The sequence below is a fragment of the Zootoca vivipara genome, chromosome 9 (genome assembly GCF_965207765.1).
Source record: "Zootoca vivipara chromosome 9, rZooViv2.hap1.1, whole genome shotgun sequence".
Lineage (NCBI taxonomy): Eukaryota > Metazoa > Chordata > Lepidosauria > Squamata > Lacertidae > Zootoca > Zootoca vivipara.
The window spans coordinates 6,641,292-6,660,750 of NC_142592.1; the positions used below are offsets into that span (position 1 = coordinate 6,641,292).

Below are 19,459 nucleotides of genomic sequence, written 5' to 3' on the forward strand. Positions count from 1 at the left end.
TAATGTTAGAAGATCACAATGCCACCCACCCACCCACCCAACTCCACCCCACACTATCAACTCTCTTTGACTGCAGAGTTATCAACAGTATTTCTCTGTGACTCAAGGCTGTCGGCACAATCTATTTCTGGACTTCGTTCATTGATATAATATGCAGACTAGGAGACACAAGCATATATTAACAGATAGGAATGATAATCTAGCAATAAACTTTAAGCAATCTCATTTTAGTTATTGACTTCCCTTGATTTTTCATCTCTTATTGCAGGGTCTTTATGGAAGTGTCAGTTGCCTTTTCTTCAATGACTCTCCAAGGTCTCTTTAAAAATGATAACTCCCTGTTTTATAGCTTGATTAATATATGCACTGGGACCAGGCCAATAAGTATTTTAAGGAGGCCTTTGGGGAGCACTAGATATTCAATCAGAGATTCCAGGAATTATGGAAATTGAGTTATGCACTAAAAATAAAGTTTATGCTTTTCATCACCTGCTATGAATGTTTCAGAGAATTAATGTATCAATTGGTTTAATCTACAAGTGTGCTAATAATTTGTTTAGGGGGCTCACTTGTTGTAAACTGGCTGCATTTTAAAAGTCCTGGAAATCTTTGAACGTTCCCCAGCAACAAAGAATAAAACATGGATATTCTTTTAGTAGCATGTGATTAAGACATTTATTTATTTTAAATCCTTGTGGAAGCTTATCATTGTGGCACAGGGAATACAGGAACTACAAGGGGCAGCTCCATTACACTAACAACAGCTTTCTTACATATTCCGGGATAGGAGAAAGTGTCACAGTGTATTTTCTTAGTTTGAAATAAATTCTGGTCTAAAAAAACTTGCCTCTAATTTCTAAGTGGAGTTTTCTGTCTCACAAAGTTTACATGTATGCACACTCATTTTCTATGGCTGAAAATTCTATAGACATAGGTAACTTAATATCATCTTATATGCTGCATACAAAGTAGGAGAGCAAAGAGCTCAAAGACTGAGCAGCACCCATAGAGGAGATGATGAGTATGATGAATGAGGAAGTGGGAGAGATTTGGGGGGGGGTGGAGATTCACTCAGGACAATCTGTCGGGATGCTGTCACTTTCCAAAGCCCAGGAGGCTTTTGCCCAACTTAGGGAGAGAGGTGTGATGCTCTGATGGGTCCAAGAGCCCTCCTGCCACCTTCCCAAAGCCTGCCCAGCTTTGGGAAGGAGGCAAAAGGGTCCCAGCATCCTGTCAGAGCCCTGGCACCTCCTTCCCAAAGCCCAGGAATCATAGCTGCCAAATTTTCCCTTTTCTCACGAGGAAGCCTATTCAGCTTAAGGGAATTTCCCTTAAAAAAAGGGATAACTTGGCAGCTATGACAGGAATCTTCCACCCGTCTTAGGGGAGGAGGCATGATGCTCTCACACACAATGTCCTCTCCCCAAATCACCCTCGCAACCTGGCGCCTCTGACCCTAACTATTCCCCTACGAAGAGTTTCACCACACGCCATTGGTGGGCAGTATAAGCAATAAAGCCAAGGGCTGAATCATGCAAGCGCTCCTAGCTGACCTCAGCTACAAAATCGTGTGAAGAGACAATGTGTTACCAGTCACAGACACAATTCACATCATTTCCCCCCAGTTGTTGCAATCACATGTGGTTACTGACTAGACCTTGTGTTCATCGCTGTTCGCACATAGGAGAGTGTACTTGGAGACAGTTAATCTGAGGTTGCAGCTGATGTTGTAGATTCCAGTCTGGGAAGGGAAGGCGTGTATTCCTTAGTAAATTTGAGAGGCCTGTAATTGATTTGTGTCTCTCTGCTGATGGAAGGGGCTTTAGTCCGCCAGACACTTAATGTGAGATTAAAAAGAAGGAAGTGAGGTTTTTCCCCATTTTCTCCTACAAATCAGCTGCACCCTCTACTGTGGGTGTTAAATTGCTGGTCTTTGAATGAATGAAGGAATACAAATATATATTTAAAAGCACATATGTGATGCATTGGATGAATTGGTCCTTAGTCATGCTGTTTTCTGGGGAGCCAAAATGATTGCTTTTTGCAAATAGTGTGCACTGTAAAAAGTGGGAAATGGCCATAAGGTTCAGTTCATTGAGACAGCAGCCATAATTAAGTGTGCTGGCTTGTGAATGCTGCTGATGAACTCGACTTGAGTAGTCATTACATGGATATGTGAATAACAATTTTGTAGGGTGAGGTGCTTAAAGCAGTCACAGTAATTTTGCAACGATAGCCCATGGCATAAATAAGCCTTTGAGACTGAAAACCATCCCTTTAGTTATTCCAGTTCCTCGTGGAGAATTGTATATAAATTAGTGTATGTTTGAGAACATCGGCTTATCTCAGATGTGGTTTAATCTTTGATCAAAATAATTAGCTCTGACTTGTGGAGAAGCCCCCCCCCCATTTTAATATCTCTTCAAATATTTCTTTAAAACTAGTCTTGCTGACTTAGCATTTACCAGTAAATTACTGGAGGGGAAGTCTACTTGGAAACCAAGATTTTGCTATATGTGGAATGTTATGCAACCGTTGTCTTTTTATTGCAGCATTCGGCTTGTTTGTCCTCACCTGCCCACATCTACCCTGCCCATCATTTCATCCACATGTTTTAGTTTCCAAAAGCTAAAGTCCTTTTGGGGGGATATCCCTAGGGAATAGTTTGCACCCCTTCTGTGTGGTCAGCACTACACCATCACATGATGAAAAGGTTAGCCATGACGAACTGGTGCACCCCTCCTTTCCGTTTTAATTCCTCTCCACTACAATATTGTCCCCAAGGGCAGTGCTTTACTAGCTCCCACTGTCAGGAGGTCCTACACACGAGTAGGAGTCCGGCAGAGACACATGCCCGACTGGCATGTTCTCTCCCTCCTGCTTGTTCGTTCAGGAGATTTAAAATCCTTCTCCAGCCCGAACATCACAGTGATGCATCAGTACACTTCAAGATCAGCAGAGTATAGGCAGTCAGCGTACAGACTCGGTAGCGCAGCTTTTTGGCTAAACTACGTTTATTTACATATATACACTCAGAGCATTGTATCTCAGCTCCTTCCTCTTCAGCATCAGACAGCAAAAAAAGGACAAATGTCCTACATCATGGAAACACAGTAATCCAAACATCCTGTCTCCGTCATTTCCCACAATGTGGAATGAAAACATACACTGTCCTGTGATATAAACAATACCATGACTGCAACACAGGGAATGAATCCTAACACCCACCCCCTAAGAGAAAATTGCAATTTGTATGTAAAAAAAAAAAAAAGTACGGGGATGCACTCAGATACCACCAAGGTGGGGTTACAAGCTGCCCCTATTGACTCAGCATTCTGGGTCCATTTCAGCACCATCACAGTTAAGTCCCAGATTACCATCTGATTACTTTGCCCACTCACATTTAATGGCAGTTCATGGTAAAGGAGTCGAGAACTAACTACATAGCCTAGCCTCCATCTATGTATCTCCATTCTGGTCTTTGTTTCTCGCAGCCAAAACATACATGTTATAATTATTATTATTAATAATATTATTATTATTATTATTATTATTATTATTAATTTATACCCCGCCCATCTGGCTGGGTTTCCCCAGCCACTCTGGGCGGCTTCCAACAGAAAAATGAAATAAAACAATCTATTAAACATTAAAAACCTCCCTAAACAGGGCTGCCTTCAGATGTCTTCTAAAAATCTGGTAGCTGTTTTTCTCTTTGACATCTGATGGGAGGGCATTCCACAGGGCGGGCGCCACTACCGAGAAGGCCCTGTGCCTGGTTCCCTGCAACTTAGCTTCTCGCAATGAGGGAACCACCAGAAGGCCCTCAGTACTGGACCTCAGTGTCTGGGCAGAACGATGGGGGTGGAGATGCTCCTTCAGGTATACTGGACTGAGGCCGTTTAGGGCTTTAAAGGTCAGCACCAACACTTTGAACTGTGCTCGGAAACGTACTGGGAGCCAATGTAGATCTTTCAAGACTGATGTTATGTGATCTCGGCAGCCGCTCCCAGTCACCAATCTAGCTGCCGCATTCTGGATTAGTTATAGTTTCCGGGTCACCTTCAAAGGTAGCCCCACGTAGAGCGCATTGCAGTAGTCCAAGCAGGAGATAACCAAAGCATGCACCACTCTGGCGAGACAGTCCACGGGCAGGTAGGGTCTCAGCCTGAGTACCAGATGGAGCTGATAGACAGCTGCCCTGGACACAGAATTGACCTGCGCCTCCATGGACAACTGTGAGTCCAGAATGACTCCCAGGCTGCACACCTTGTCCTTCAGGGGCACAGTTACCCCATTCAGGACCAGGGAGTCCTCCACACCTGCCCGCCTCCTGTCCCCCACACCTGCCCGCCTTCTGTCTTGTCTGGATTCAACCTCAATCTGTTAGCCGCCATCCATCCTCCAACCGCCTCCAGGCACTCACACAGGAGTGAGTGAGCCACAGGTAAAGGTTGTGAGCCACAGGTAAAGGTCTCCTAACATAAGACGTCCGTGGGTGACCTATCAAATTTAAAGGTACTTAACACATATGCTGGCTGATTTGCAGGTGAGTGTGGTGAGTACATTTCAATGTGACAGGTCGCATGACAGGCTTAGTCATAGCCGGCATCACATCTCAGGACCGCAACACCTCAAAGACTGCCTCTCTCCTTAGGAACCTACTGGGACCCTGAGATCAACCTCTGAGGCCCTTCTTCATGTGCCTCCTCCACAAGAGGTCTGGAGGGTGGTAACATGAGAAAAGGCCTTTTCTGCAGTGGCTCCCCATTTATGGAATGCTCTCCCCGGGAAAGTTTGCCTGGCACCTTCATTATAAATCTTTAGGCGCCAGGCGAAAACGTTCCTCTTCAAACAGGCCTTTGGCTCATTGATATCCAATGCCCTTTCCAATGTGGTGTTATTGGTTTAGTTTTGTTCTTATTTTTATTACGTATTTTGCATAGCAATTTTACGTTGTGATCCGCCCTGAGACCTACGGATGAAGGGCGGTATACAGATTTTAACAAAAACAATCTGTTTCAGCGCTTGGTGTGAAGCTAAAGTGTGATAGAATGCTGGGAATTGACTTGATATGCATCTATATTTAGATAAGATTAGATTGACAATAACAAGAATTGTTGATAGCTTCTGTGTGTGTGCAGCCTTTTTAAACTTTGCCTTCTGTTTTTCCCTCCTGTGCAGATGATGGAAATGCTTAAAACAAGCAAACAAGCAAAGCTAGTGTGAAACTGACAAATGTAAGTGTAAGCATGGTGCTCACTGGGACACGCTGTGTAGTGTTTCGTGTGCTTCTGGCCCAAAGTGTGCTGCATGGCTTTCTGCTATCATCCTGTGAATTGGCCGGCATGTTCAGTATCTTGTTCAGCAACACAAATGTTTATATCCCTACCTTTTTATATTAAAAAACAAACAAGGCCCTCTCTTTTTTTTTAAAAAAAAAAAGGTCTTTTGCAAAAGTGTTGGCATAGTATTTGTGGCTATAGTCTTGTTTGTGTCTATTTACATATATATATTGTTTTTATTTTATTTAGCAAACTGGTTTCTATGTTGTGATTACTGTTACGGAATTTACAGCATCTTGGGATGGATGTCCAATCCTGGTAAAGGAAATGGCTTCCATCAATATTCTGGGATGTCGCTACATCAATCAATCCCATTTCCACCTGGAGTGGAGTTAGTGCCTAGCTGGCCAGGAAAGAGTCAACCCAGGAAAGGGATCATCGAGAGAGGGAGAATTGTGGTTTCTTGGTGTGGCCTGGGCAAAGAAATGCAGGGCCCTCTCTCCAAACTCCTGATTCAGTACCATCACTTTCTCTATCCTGAAAAACAAGAAGTAATGGGGTATGACAAAAGTCATGGAACTGGCCCTGAGGTGGATGTAAGCCATAGAACAGGCATCCCCAAACTGCGGCCCTCCAGATGTTTTGGCCTACATCTCCCATGATCCCTAGCTTACAGGACCAGTGGTCGGGGATATGTAAGAAAGACTGTACAACCTGGAAAAAGAGATAAGGCATGTACTTTTGTAAACCAAGAAAATCTTTAATAATAATATTTTTTTAAAAAAAAATCTCTGAAGGCTCCTCAGGAAGAAAATCAATATTTCCCCCTATCACTTATTTCCTGCAGTGTGATGGTTACAAAGTGCACTCTAGGAGGCCCAATGGGCCTGGCCAGCACTTGGATGACCTAAAATATCCCCAGCATCCTCTGCATTGTGGAGAGGTTCTGCTTCTGCAGCCCTCTTCATTATTGATCTTGTTATCAAGGAACCTCCAGCTTAAGAACATAGAAATCTGCCATAGCCGAGGTTAGACAGTATGTCCTTCTACCGTAGCCCAGTATTCTCTGACAGGCAGGAGTTCTCCAGGGTTTCAGGCAGGGCTCTTTCACATCAAGGGTTGGGACCCACCACTGAGATACCCTCCAAGTGTCCTGATTTTCCAGGGACAGTCCTGGAATTACGAAAGCTGTCCCAGCTTCAGATTTGATCCCACAATGTCCCTGTTTCCCCCGCCAGCATCACCGCTGCCAAGCTCTCTGAAACTTATTTATTGCTGCGTGTTTTTCTCTTAGTAAATCTACCAAAGAATAGAATAAAATCAGGATGAGGGGGTTTTCTCAGGACGGTGGAGATGTGTGTGCTGTGTCCCATTGGTGGAGTGGTGGTGGCACTCGGCCTTCTTCTGAGAGGAAATGCTCTGGAGCAGGGACCAAAAATGTGGGGAGATCAAGGAGGGTCAGTTTCACCTGAGGGATGTTGGAGGGTGTGAACTGATGCCTGCTCTGGGGCCCCCTTGGTGCACCAAACAGCTCCAGGTGGCTTGGTCTGGCTGCCATTTTCATTTCTACAATGTCCTGGAGTGACACTTAACTGGTTGCATTATGGGAAATTAAAATGGCAGTTAAATCCAGCGCTGCTGAGAGCACAGAATGCTGATGGAAGCTGTTGTTGCTCGCCACTGGCAGAGGGCTGAATACTTCGCTCGTAAGGACCCAGTATTCTGCCCAGGGCTCTCTCTCAAACCCAGAGCTGGCCCTGTTTCTCTCCCCTTGCTACCTGATCCTGTTCGATGCAAATGCCAGCAACTGAATTTCTCTATGCAAAGCTGCGGCTCTTCCACTGAGTTATGTTTCCTCAAATCACAATTTGAATGTCACTGATTTATGGGAATAATAGTACCTGGGCCTTTGCCACCCATAATAAGCTATGGCAATCAGCACAGGCCTACTGCTTCTACCTTTAGGTATTGTACAAACCGGTGTAAGTGAACAAAATGTTAATTGAAATGCCCCGAAGTTCCGAAGCTTGGTACGGAGGAACGAGGTAGCACTTTTGTTATACTCGTCTCCAGGACTCCATTGTCAATTTCCTACCCTATTCTTCCATTTCCAAGCCTGGTTTGCTCTTGAGAGGAGAGCCTCCTTCCCATTAAACCTTATCACGATCCTGTGAAATCTGCAAATAGGGAATGGAATGAAACTGCCAACCTCATTTTCATTGTGTCCTAAGCTATAATTTGAGACCAGATTGTTCAAGGTGACAGGTCAGTGCGCAGCTCCATTTTGCTCCATCCACCTTTTGTCTCCGGACGATTAACGGTAAAAGAGAAGCAATATGCAGTTTCAACTTTTCACAGTGCCTTTCTCTGAAATGCAGTTATATTATATTACTGTTAGCTAAATGTACAAGTCCACACACAATATATATGTTTTCAGGGCCTGTGGAATTACGAGAAGCCTTGTGGGTCAGCATAATAGCTAAGTGTGACTGGATCTGCCTTCTGAATTAGTGTGGCCAGAGCAATTGGAGATTGGACAGCCATTGACGGGATTTATTTGAATCTATTTGGGGGCCTGTCAATGCCTTCTTCAGAATCAGGTGCTATAACTTTTCCCAGACTGTACCACTTCTGGTTGCCATTAGGGAAGCTGCATGTTTGAATAGATGCCACACTGTGTACAATAATGGTTTCTTTCCCACCCTTCACCATATGGTTGCAGGATGGGTTACTTCAATTTAGAAATAAAATATTTGGAACAATTGAAAAGAATTTAGAACAATTGAAAATTGAAAAGAAATTACAGTCACAAGAACAGGGTGGGTACTAAAACTAAATATATCAGGTGCTGAAGTACAGGGGAAAGCATGGAACAGAAACTATATAAAGAAGGTGCCAGACACACACCCCTTGCGCGGGGCAGCTGCCTTAGAGAATGCCTTCTCCCAGGTAACCTCCCCCCCCCTAAAAAAACACCACCTAAGGGTGGTGGAACTACTAAGGGTGCCCCACCACCAAGCTTAACACCCAAGAAGGTCTGTGGTCTTTCAGATATTGGAGACTCAAAGTACCATGAATTGGGCTCAGAGTGAGCTGGCAACCAGTACAGCTGTTTTAAAACGAGTAACAGGAGTTCTAAAGGGAACTCCAGATGGTAATCTGACTGCAGTAATTTGGACCACGTAGAGTGCATTGCAATAATCCATTCTGGAAGTTGCCATAGCATGAAGTACAGTGGCCAAGTCGTCTCTGTCCAAAAGGGATCGTAATTGAAAATAGCCACTGTTAGCCCCTGGATTACGATTACCAGTCGTAATTGAAAATAGCCACTGTTGGCCCTGAGACTATCTGAGACTCTCATAACGATGCTGGATTCAGAAGTACCCCCAGGCTACAGACCTGCTCCTTCCAAGGGAGTGCGGCTCCATCCAAAACAGGCCCTCTCTCCATTCCCTAGACACAAGAGCAAATAAGACCTCTGTCTTTTCAGAATTCAGCTTCGGTTTATTGGCACATCAAGGAAAAGATAGGCGGAACTTGGAGAATAGGGTTACAGATAAAGAAGGCATCTTTTCCCTTTCAGACTCTGAGGTAGGCCTGTAGCAAGTCTCTCTTGCAGTTGCCAAAATCAAAGGCACAGATAAATACTGCAAGTAAAACATACATGCACATGCACACCATGAGTGACACCTGCAAAAATATCCATATCCCCAGCTGCTTTCCATAGTCATGAGGTCATGCTCTCTAATGATAAGCTGATTAAGACAATCTAGCAGCAAATAATGTGCTATCCACTTTCCATCATCAGAACATAATCATCCTTATAGAAGTGTAATTTTCAATCCTCTGTTTCTGGCAAGAAAGGAAGGACAAAATAAAAGTGTTTCTTAACATGGACTGCACACCACCACCTCTGCTCTATTTTAATCATTTCCCCCCTATTCAATCAGCATAGCCTAATGAGAAGAGGAAGGGGGAAAGAATTCTAGAAAAGTCAGCATTTTATTAACCTGAAAATAAATGAAGCCAGCAATTAATTGCATGTGACTCAATGTGATGCTGCAGTAATGCACGCAAGTGTAAAACTATCTTGTATCTGAGTGTTCCAATTTCCATTTGCTTATCATCTAAGTAGTCTAATTTTGGAGACATTTCTTCCTGCTCTGGAGATAAGACATGACATTCCAGAGAACAATGGCATTTGATCTAGAAGAGCATGAGTGCTCTATCTGCCTGTCCAGCCAGCCATTGTGTTTCAGTGAAGCTGGGTTGCTGGGAGAAGGGGAGCAGCCTGCAATTTAGCATAGACAAGGAGGCTGTTGCACCAAAATGGATTCAATAAGACCGCATGCAAAATTTTGCATGTGCATAAAATGGCTTGTGAGATTGCAGCCATTATTGTCTTACTGGGAGTTCTGGTAATCAACAATTTAGCAATAGCTAAAATAGTTGAATTTAACAGAGGCTAAAGCACTGCAGATGGTGACAGCAGTCACAAAATTAAAAGACGCCTGCTTCTTGGGAGAAAAGCAATGACAAACCTAGACAGCATCGTAAAAAGCAGAGACATCACCTTGCCTACAAAGGTCCGTATAGTTAAAGCTATGGTTTTCCCAGTAGTGATGTATGGAAGTGAGAGCTGGACCATAAAGAAGGCTGACCGCCAAATTATTGATGCTTTTGAATTATGGTGCTGGAGGAGACTCTTGAGAGTCCCATGGACTGCAAGAAGATCTCCATTCTGAAGGAAATCAGCCCTGAGTGCTCACTGGAAGGACAGATCCTGAAGCTGAGGCTCCAAGAGAAGACTCCCTGGAAAAGACCCTGATGTTAGGAAAGATTGAGGGCACAAGGAGAAGGGGACGACAGAGGACGAGATGGTTGGACAGTGTTCTCGAAGCTACCAACTTGAGTTTGACCAAGCTGCGGGAGGCAGTGGAAGACAGGAGTGCCTGGCGTGCTATGGTCCACGAAGAGTCGGACACGACTAAACGACTAAACAACAAAAACAACAAAAAAGCACTTTCTGTCCCAATTGCTTTAAAAAAAACACCCCACAATTATAGAACAAGGTAAATTACATACACAAAAAGCAACTGAAGTTATCAATTGATATTTGGACTGTTAGAAAAGAAAGAAAGAAAGTGACCAGGAGGACCAAATAACCTTTTATATACATGATCAGTGGTGTCAAATGAGGGCAATATGGCTGACTGGCAGTAAGCCCAGAACTAAAACAGGACTTCCCATTTGCAGTTCCTTCTCCTCTCCACAAAAGTGAATGCATTTCATTCAGGACATGAAATAAATCCACTTCATGTCTTGGCCTTTGCCCGATAGTTGCCTGCCATATCTGTGATGGAGGTGACATCGAAAGGACGGGCTCTGAAGGTGATCTCAAGACACAGATTGAGGTGAATATGGAAATGGTCAATCCAACAAGTACCTTGGTCCCGAGTCATGGCTGTTGCTCTAGAGGGCAACATATCTCTTTACAGAAGCTGGTTGTTTAAGAAGTCATCTGATTTTGCATTATGCCTCTGATTATCTGGTTTGCTTTTCTGTACTTCCACATGGCATGCTGATAAAGGCAGAGGGCCTTCTCGGTAGTGGCGCCCTCCCTGCGGAACATACATCAGATATAAAGGAGAGGAGTAACTACCGTATATAAACTTTTGAAGACATTTGAAGGCATAGGGAAGGTTTTTAATGTTGAGTGTTGTGTTATGTTTTATATGTGTTGGAAGCCGCCCAGAGTGGCTGGGGCAACCCTGTCAGATAGGCAGGGTAATAATAATAAATTATTATTGGCAACTCTTATTATGTAGGAGGACAGAAAGAACTAAACAGTGAAAACACTTGGGGGATCGTGGGTAATTCATTTGTCCTGACTCAAAAAAAAAGCACACACAGAAAGACAGATACACACCCACCACATGATTCCACTTGCAGTGCAATCATATTAATAGAAGTAAGTTTCCTGGCCAGGTTCACATGTAATGCTGAGCCGTGGCTAAGCCACTGGGCTGGTTTGGGACCATCAGATTAAATCATGGCTTGTAATTCGAGGACCCGCCCCCCCATGAGAAATAAAAGACACAGTGACACATGAATTTAGGTTAATCGGTAAAATAAGGCCACAACTTTATTGGTTAGAGCAAGTGAGAGGTATTGGCTTAGGCATTGGACACACAAGCAAGCGTGACTCCACCCCGCTCAGCAGGGAGTCATATAAGGTTAACACCCAGTGGGAGGAGCCTGTTGATGCAAATACAACTGAAAGCTTCCCCTGATGTCACCGGGGGTCGTGCCATGGCCCTAGCCACCAGCAGGGCATCGGACAGGATCCACGACCGCCGGATCCCTTTAATGTTGTTGTTGTTTAGTCGTTTAGTCGTGTCCGACTCTTCATGACCCCATGGACCATAGCACGCCAGGCACTCCTGTCTTGCATTGCCTCCCGCAGTTTGGTCAAACTCATGTTGGTAGCTTCGAGAACACTGTCCAACCATCTCGTCCTCTGTCGTCCCCTTCTCCTAGTGCCCTCAATCTTTCCCAACATCAGGGTCTTTTCCAGGGAGTCTTCTCTTCTCATGATGTGGCCAAAGTATTGGAGCCTCAGCTTCACGATCTGTCCTTCCAGGGAGCACTCAGGGCTGATTTCCTTAAGAATGGATAGGTTTGATCTTCTTGCAGTCCATGGGACTCTCAAGAGTCTCCTCCAGCACCATAATTGAAAAGCATCAATTCTTCGGCGATCAGCCTTCTTTATGGTCCAGCTCTCACTTCCATACATCACTACTGGGAAAACCATAGCTTTAACTATACGGACCTTTGTAGGCAAAGCTCTTTAGTGGGATGATGACCTTCAGACCCAGGAGTCAACTCCTTTAATGGGATACCCCTAAAAGAGGAGGGTTGGATGATGGCCACAACCAGTCCTCAAACACACAAGACCAATACACATTCCAATGCCTAACCGCCAATACCCAAAATTGTGACGAATTGCTACAAGGTAGGCAACAAAACCAGGAGGCCGGTGCCAATTAGCCAAATGGATAAAAAAAACCTCCTACCAGGCCCCTTGGGCAACCAAGGCAACCAACTGAAGTCCATAGCAAGGTCAAAGCAAATAACACAAAGGAAAGACCTAAAGGGAGGGTGGGCGGCAGATCCGACGGGATGCAGCAGCAGAAAGAGGATTTGAACACTGCCACATTGGGCTAAATGTAGTCAAACCCACCCACCCCAGCCGGCCCTATTGGCCAGATGAGAGGCTCGGTGCGGTAGCAGGGATAGGCTGGAGCAGGGGGCCAAAAACACAACCCCCCCCCCTGCTTAGCGCAGGAAGCAGCTCCTGTTCACAATGTCTCCCCTCTCCAAGGAGGAGAGAGCTTAGCACAGGGATGATGACCTTCAGACCCAGGAGTCAAAGGCAGCTCTCCAAGCCTCTCTATGTGGGCTTTAGGAGTCTCCCCACCCCACTCTCCTCACAGGCCCCACTTCGTACCATCCTTTACTGTTTTTGAAATGTGCCCTGGAATTCTGATGGTGCCTCTTTCTTGCCTGGCTAGAAAAGAGAGACAGCTGTGTAGAAACCAGTGTATTCTACAAAGATAACGTTTACATTCATCTTTCCACCCAGAGTTGCCAACTTGAAGAAAATAATTGGTCACATGATGTAGTGCACACACACCATTTGAATGGCAAAGCCCACAACCTTGGGGGAGGGTCCCCAAAGATTTAATTGGGGGGGATGAAGATCCCTTGACCCCTAAGAGTTGGCTCCTATGCTTTCACCCTTTTGGCCTCTGGTCAGGCCCATTGCTGGCATGTGGCCCCCAGAAGGGGATGTGGCCCTCAGGCTGAAAACATTCCCCACCCTTGGTTTAGCATTATGTGTGAACCAGGTCACAGTCCCCAGAGGAGCTTCCTCTCTAAGAAGTGCATTTAAGATTTCAGCCTAAATGAAAATGATGTGCAATGATTCAGTTTGTCCTTAAATTTCTGAGATCACATTCTTTCCTAATTACATGTGCTAAGATAAAAGGATATCTGGATCATAGGCCTGGATTGCATAAGGAAAAATAAGTCAGATTCAGCTCTTTGACCCAGCCAGCAGGGAAAATAAATTGATGTGTCTATCAAGGCTGCTGAAGCTAAGATCTGCTGTTTAATTCATCACGTTTGGGACTCTCCAATATACTTCCTGGATGCCTACAGCCATCTCTAGAATAAGAACCCATATTCTCTAAGGGATCCTTGTTCTCGGTTCATCTTGGCAGGGGAAGCTAATATTGCTGCCACCTTATTTGTGCCCAAGGACATCTTCAGAGGTAAATCAGAAAGCGCCAGGGACAAATAATTGAAAAAGCTGGGAGAAAGTTTGTTCCGCTTTAGCTGCTGTTGTATAACAAAACTCAGTAGAAATGATTTGATCTCAGAAGTAGTGTCAGTTACTCCAGTGGGAAATAATTGAGAGAGTCGCTGGGATGGCTTGGTTGGTAGAACATGAGGCTCTTAATCTCAAGGTCATGAGTTTGAGCCCTGTGTTGCATTGCAGGGGGTTGGACTAGATGCCCCTTGTGGTCCCTTCCAATTCTATGATTCATTCCTTTTGCCTCGGTGGTTTAGTTCATGGTATCCCACATGTCTAATGGGCCTTATAAAGCACTGCTAATAACAAGGCCAGTGGAAGTGATGATATTCCAGCTGAACTATTTAAAATTTTAAAAGATGATGCTGTTAAGGTGCTACACTCAATATGCCAGCAAGTTTGGAAAACTCAGCAGTGGCAAGAGGATTGGAGAAGATCAGTCTACATCCCAATCCCAAAGAAGGGCAGTGCCAAAGAATGCTCCAACTACCGCACAATTGCACTCATTTCACACGCTAGCAAGGTTATGCTCAAAATTCTACAAGGCAGGCTTAAGCAGTATGTGGACCGAAAACTCCCAGAAGTGCAAGCTGGATTTCGAAGGGGCAGAGGAACCAGAGACCAAATAGCAAACATGCGCTGGATTACGGAGAAAGCTAGAGAGTTCCAGAAAAACATCTACTTCTGCTTCATTGACTACACACAAGCATTTGACTGTGTCAACCACAGCAAATTATGGCAAGTTCTTAAAGAAATGGGAGTGCCTGATCACCTCATTTGTCTCCTGAGAAATCTCTATATGGGACAAGAAGGCAGAATTCATCATGCGAAAGGCTGGACTGGATGAATCCCAAGCCAGAATTAAGATTGCCGGAAGAAATATCAACAACCTCAGATATGCTGATGACACAACCTTGATGGCAGAAAGTGAGGAGGAATTAAAGAACCTTTTAATGAGGGTAAAAGATGAGAGTGCAAAACATGGTCTGAAGCTCAACATAAAAAAAAACTAAGATCATGGCCACTGGTCCCATCACCTCCTGGCAAATAGAAGGGGGGAAATGGAGGCAGTGAGAGATTTTACTTTCTTGGGTTCCATGATCACTGCAGATGGTGACAGCAGTCACGAAATTAAAAGATGCCTGCTTGTTGGGAGAAAAGCAATGACAAACCTAGACAGCATCTTAAAAAGCAGAGACATCACTTTGCCGACAAAGGTCCATATAGTTAAAGCTATGGTTTTCCCAGTAGTGATGTATGAAAGTGCAGATTTTTTTTGTCACCCCCCCCCACACACACACACACATTGACGGCTCAGGGTAGGCTTGGGAGTCGTAGGTAGGTGGTGCGCCGAATGTCCCCCCCTCAGCGATGACACCTGGTGCGGTCCACCGCCCACCATCCCTTCCTATGCCTCTGCCTCTGCCTGAGCCCCACGAGACCTCCGGGTATAGGGTGGTATATAAATAACATCATCATCATTGTCACCATCATCATTATCTACTCCTGGGTTGTTACCTCCATGTGGAAGACGTCTGCTCTACATAGTTCATATGCAAGCATTCATGAGAATGTGCAGCATAACATTCCAGCTTTATCCCCAAATTTTCCCTTTGTATACACAAAATATTGGCAACTGGCCAGTTTTGTTTTTGTTTTGTTTTTTTAATTTCTGGTTTCTTGGCAACGCTGCCCTACATTAGCATTTCCCCTTCCAGAAACGAGCAAGGCTTCATGGAACTATATTCATAGTCCATCTCCTGAAGTGAGGTTCCACTCCCCCCCCCATCCTTCACATAATATATACGCACATTGAAAGTCTAAATTGAATTTTAAAAATACTTGTGTGTTATGTTCCGTACTGACATACAGCATGGAGTTTTGTCGCAAATGCTCTGAAAGTGTTAACAGATCTTTTCTTTCTGCCTATAGCCAACATATGAAACAGCTGCCCATGTTAGGCTGAAAATATGTGTACATTTACTTGGCATTAGATCCCATTCAACCCAGTAGGATTTATCTCGGACTACTTTGCAGGTGAATGGGCTGTTAATTTCTCTGTCTTGAGATTACTTACATATAGGCAGCATCAAGCACTATTCCTTCAGTGAATAATTTAAAATAATGGCTGGCAGACGTGAGAGCGATGATCTCTTAAGTCTTCTGTGATATTTTGTCACAGCCTTATTACAAATCTGTGAATGATTATTGCCTTTGTAAAGTCCCAGGTGTTTGTTCAAACAGAGGCATGATTTCTCCCTCCCCCCCCTCTCTCTTATCCTGCAATGAAGAGGGTCTTACAGAACCGGCATAAGAACTGATGAAAGTGAACAGAGTTTATTCTGCTTTGGGGTGAGCAGGCTCTATTTCACTAGAGTTGCAAAGCTCTGACTCAACAGATCTATTCCAGAGCAGCTTCCAGAGTTCAAAAGAGTCAACCAGGTCGCTTGGCTCCTGACACCATAGCACATCTTTTTCCAGCAATATAGTCATCAGTTCTGTTCTCATACACAACACCTAGATTTATTTCTGCATCCTGCCATATTGCTAATGCACCTTTTAAGCTGACATGTCACATGTGTAAAAAAAAAATTTGGAGTGTGCAAATTTTATTTGGAGAAGGGGGAGTTCAGTAAATTATACTGGAGTAAATGAAAGAGAATTGCCCCGAGAATTGCAATCTGACTAAAATGAATTATTCTGATGCAAATTTCTGTGGCCTTGCCGACATCTTTCTCTGGAGATCACTGTGCCTCCTCACCCCCTCACTGGTTTTCTACCATCTTGTGAAGATGTTTTTTTTTTATTTCAATAGGCATTCAGTTGTTGATTGTTTTATTCTCTGGAAGTTTAGTATGTCTGAATATGCCATTCCCGTCTAGTTTTCTTTTAGCTTGGAGTTTTGTTTGTTGGTTATTTTAATCTCTACGCTGTAAGCCACTTTAAGCTTTTTTAAAAAATAGGAAAGGTGTAAATGTTTGTAATTAATAAAATAATATTTATTTCAATGGATCTTATTGGCATCTTAGAAGCTTAGGATCAGTATGTTTTCCCGTGGGAGCTGAATCCTGACCTCTAGGCATTAAAAACCAAAATGCCACCTGATTATCCTTTTTCCAAAAAAAACCCCTGAAATCCCACCCCACATAATTCTCCTATATATACAGTTGCTTGCTCAATATTGCCCCTAAATCAGGAGTTGACTTATTTGTGTGTTTCTGGAGTTGTGAAGTCCTCATTCAGTGATTTTGTGACTTTATCTCCTGAAAACAGTCCCACAAGTCAATTGTGGAACCTGCCATCTGAAGTTGAGAGCTAGTTCTCAAACCTTCTCTTAAAAAAACAGGTTTTTTTTAACTGTGTGAAGAGCATTGCTGGATCAGACCAATAGCCTATCTAGACCAGCATTCTTTTCTTACAGTGGCCAACCATATACCTAAGTCTACTGTCTCTGTCTGAAAGACTTTATTGCCCGTATGCTGAAATAATATTTTTCTAATAGGCAGCAGTTGGGGGTTTGAGGACCTTGAAGACCTGGGGAATCATGCAGAAGGGCAGAAAATTGACAGCGGTGGTTCAGGTGAAGTTGGGAAGAACTTTAGAGGTATAAAAACAACACCCGTTAAATAACTTTTTGTTAGGGTCTACTGAAAAGTCAGAAAGTGGTAAGAAAACTTTTGAATTCCCCAAAACGTCTCTTCATATTAGATGTCCAGGGAACAAAATATTTCCAGCTCTCATTATTATATAGCTTGCTTATTAGCTTATTGTTAATGTGATAGAATAGCAACTTAGAGGCTCAGGGCCTTGATTGAAAGAAAGGAACTTTGTCTTAGCACACAGAATATTCTCAGATACTGCACTTGGGCTGAGCAAGGCCACAGGTCAGCCTGGCAGACATTGGAGTGAATTGCTTCTCAGAGGACTGATAAAATAATTCTCTGGTGTGTAATGCCCAAAAGTATGTTGCAAGAATTTTAATATAATCAATCAGAGTCATTCCTTGAGGACCAGGTGCAATTCTGCTTCTGGGCACACTGCCTGCTCTAAATGAATTGGGATCTTGACCGAAATTAAGTCTCTGAAATGGTGACCCTAGGGATTGGCACATTTGTTTTGCATTAAGCGAACATGGGATGCATACTGTGATGGTGAATAAGGTCACGTCTATGAGGCTACAACTTACTGGCAAATGCTTGAAATATTAACTTTAATACTCTTCCCTGCAATGCAGTTTTTCACTGGCGTTATAAACATGTACATTTTGATAGGAGCAGTGGAGGCAGGAAGCCCAGTGGTAGGTGGAGCCATAGCTAACTAATGCTGGTTTTGTCCCCACCCTCCTCCTTGTTGAATTCTATAAGGGCAACACTCTGACTAAGGAGGAGGACGGTGAAACTGAGAGGCTGTGCTACCCCTTGGACTAATTATAAATAAGACAGCAGGCATGTAGAGTCTGGCTGAGGGCAGACTGAAGTGGACAGGGCAGTGCCCCATTTAGCCTAATGGCTGTTTCAAAGTCTTTGTTAGCTCTTATGGGGTAATGGCTAAGAGACTGAACCAGTGCTATTTTTCTAGAAAAAGAGGTGCCTCCCTTGTTCTCTTATAATGGCAATGGTGCCCACCTGAGAGGCATACCTGCCAAGTTGCTGTCAGAGAAATAAGGGACCGGGCCGGAAATAGCAGACCGGAAGTAGCGCTGCCGCCATTTTGGAACTGGGCGGAGCATGCTCAGAAGTGACTTTTGATGCTGCTTTGCCCAGTTCCAAAATGGCCGCCGCGCCAGAAGTCGCACTGCAGCCATTTTGGAACTGGGCAGAGCAGCATCAAAAGTCGCTTCTGAGCATGCTCCGCCCAGTTCCAAAATGGCCGTCGCGCCAGAATAAACCGGGGGGAAACAAAAAAAATCCATTTTTTCAGCTAGGAACAGCTGGAAAAACAGGGATTTCCCAGGGAAAATGGGAGACTTGGCAGCTATGCTGAGAGGTGCCAGAACTATGTTTTCAAATGGACATACTGTGGAGAAATGCAAACTCAATCAGGAGTAAGCTTTTCTGAATGAGGCCAGTTTCTCAAGAATCACTTTTCAGCTGCAAAAAGAAAACAAACAAAAAAAGCCATAGATCTAGACTCTGCGTGCAGTACATAAGGGGAGATGCTACTCAATCTCCATTGATTCAAAATGGCACACAAATTTTGACATATCTGCCCATCCCCACCTCAGGAACCCTCATGCTGAGTTTGGCAACGATATCTGGAGAAGTGGCTGAAATTATGTCAAAACTGCACCAAAGTGATACTTTGATCTTGATTCACAATGGCACCTGGTGTCCAAATGGCAACAAAGCCTTCTTCTCTACCTCAGGAACCCTTATGCCAAGTTTGGTGGTGATATCATGAGACACAGCCATACCTAGGCCAAAATACGAGTAAAGTCACACCAAAGTGATGTTTAGGGCCACCATCTTGATTTAAAATGGCTGGCATCCAGACACTGAAAATATCACCACCCCCACCTCAGGAATCCCCATGCCATGTTTGGTGACAAGTATCTCAAGAGGCAGTTGAACCTACAGAGAACAAGCGGACAAACCACTTTCCAGAATACATTGTAAATGAAATTGAAAATAGGTACTCATACCTGTTGCAACAGGATTCATTATAATAACCACACAGTACTTCTTAATGAGATACATGGATATGGCATTACCTTATTACATTTAATGCTCTAGTCTAGCTAAAAGGTTTGGTAATGAAGCTGTTTGCTTCCAAATTATGTCCATATCTGTATCTAGCT

At 43.9% G+C, this 19,459-nt stretch overlaps 1 protein-coding gene across 2 annotated transcripts in view; it reads left to right on the forward strand.

Annotated features, from left to right (window-relative positions):
• LHFPL3 (LHFPL tetraspan subfamily member 3) overlaps nt 1–19,459 on the forward strand; it is a 215,224-nt gene that overhangs the window by 174,209 nt on the left and 21,556 nt on the right. Inside the window, exon 3 of one of the 2 annotated variants that reach the window (XM_088676723.1) lies at nt 5,185–5,410. The exons of the other annotated variant lie outside the window; for it this stretch is intronic. Coding sequence (XP_088532849.1) covers nt 5,185–5,201 — 17 coding nt within the window. The 3' untranslated portion in view covers nt 5,202–5,410. Of the gene's footprint in view, nt 1–5,184; nt 5,411–19,459 lie in introns of those variants that run through there. 2 annotated transcript variants of the gene reach the window in all.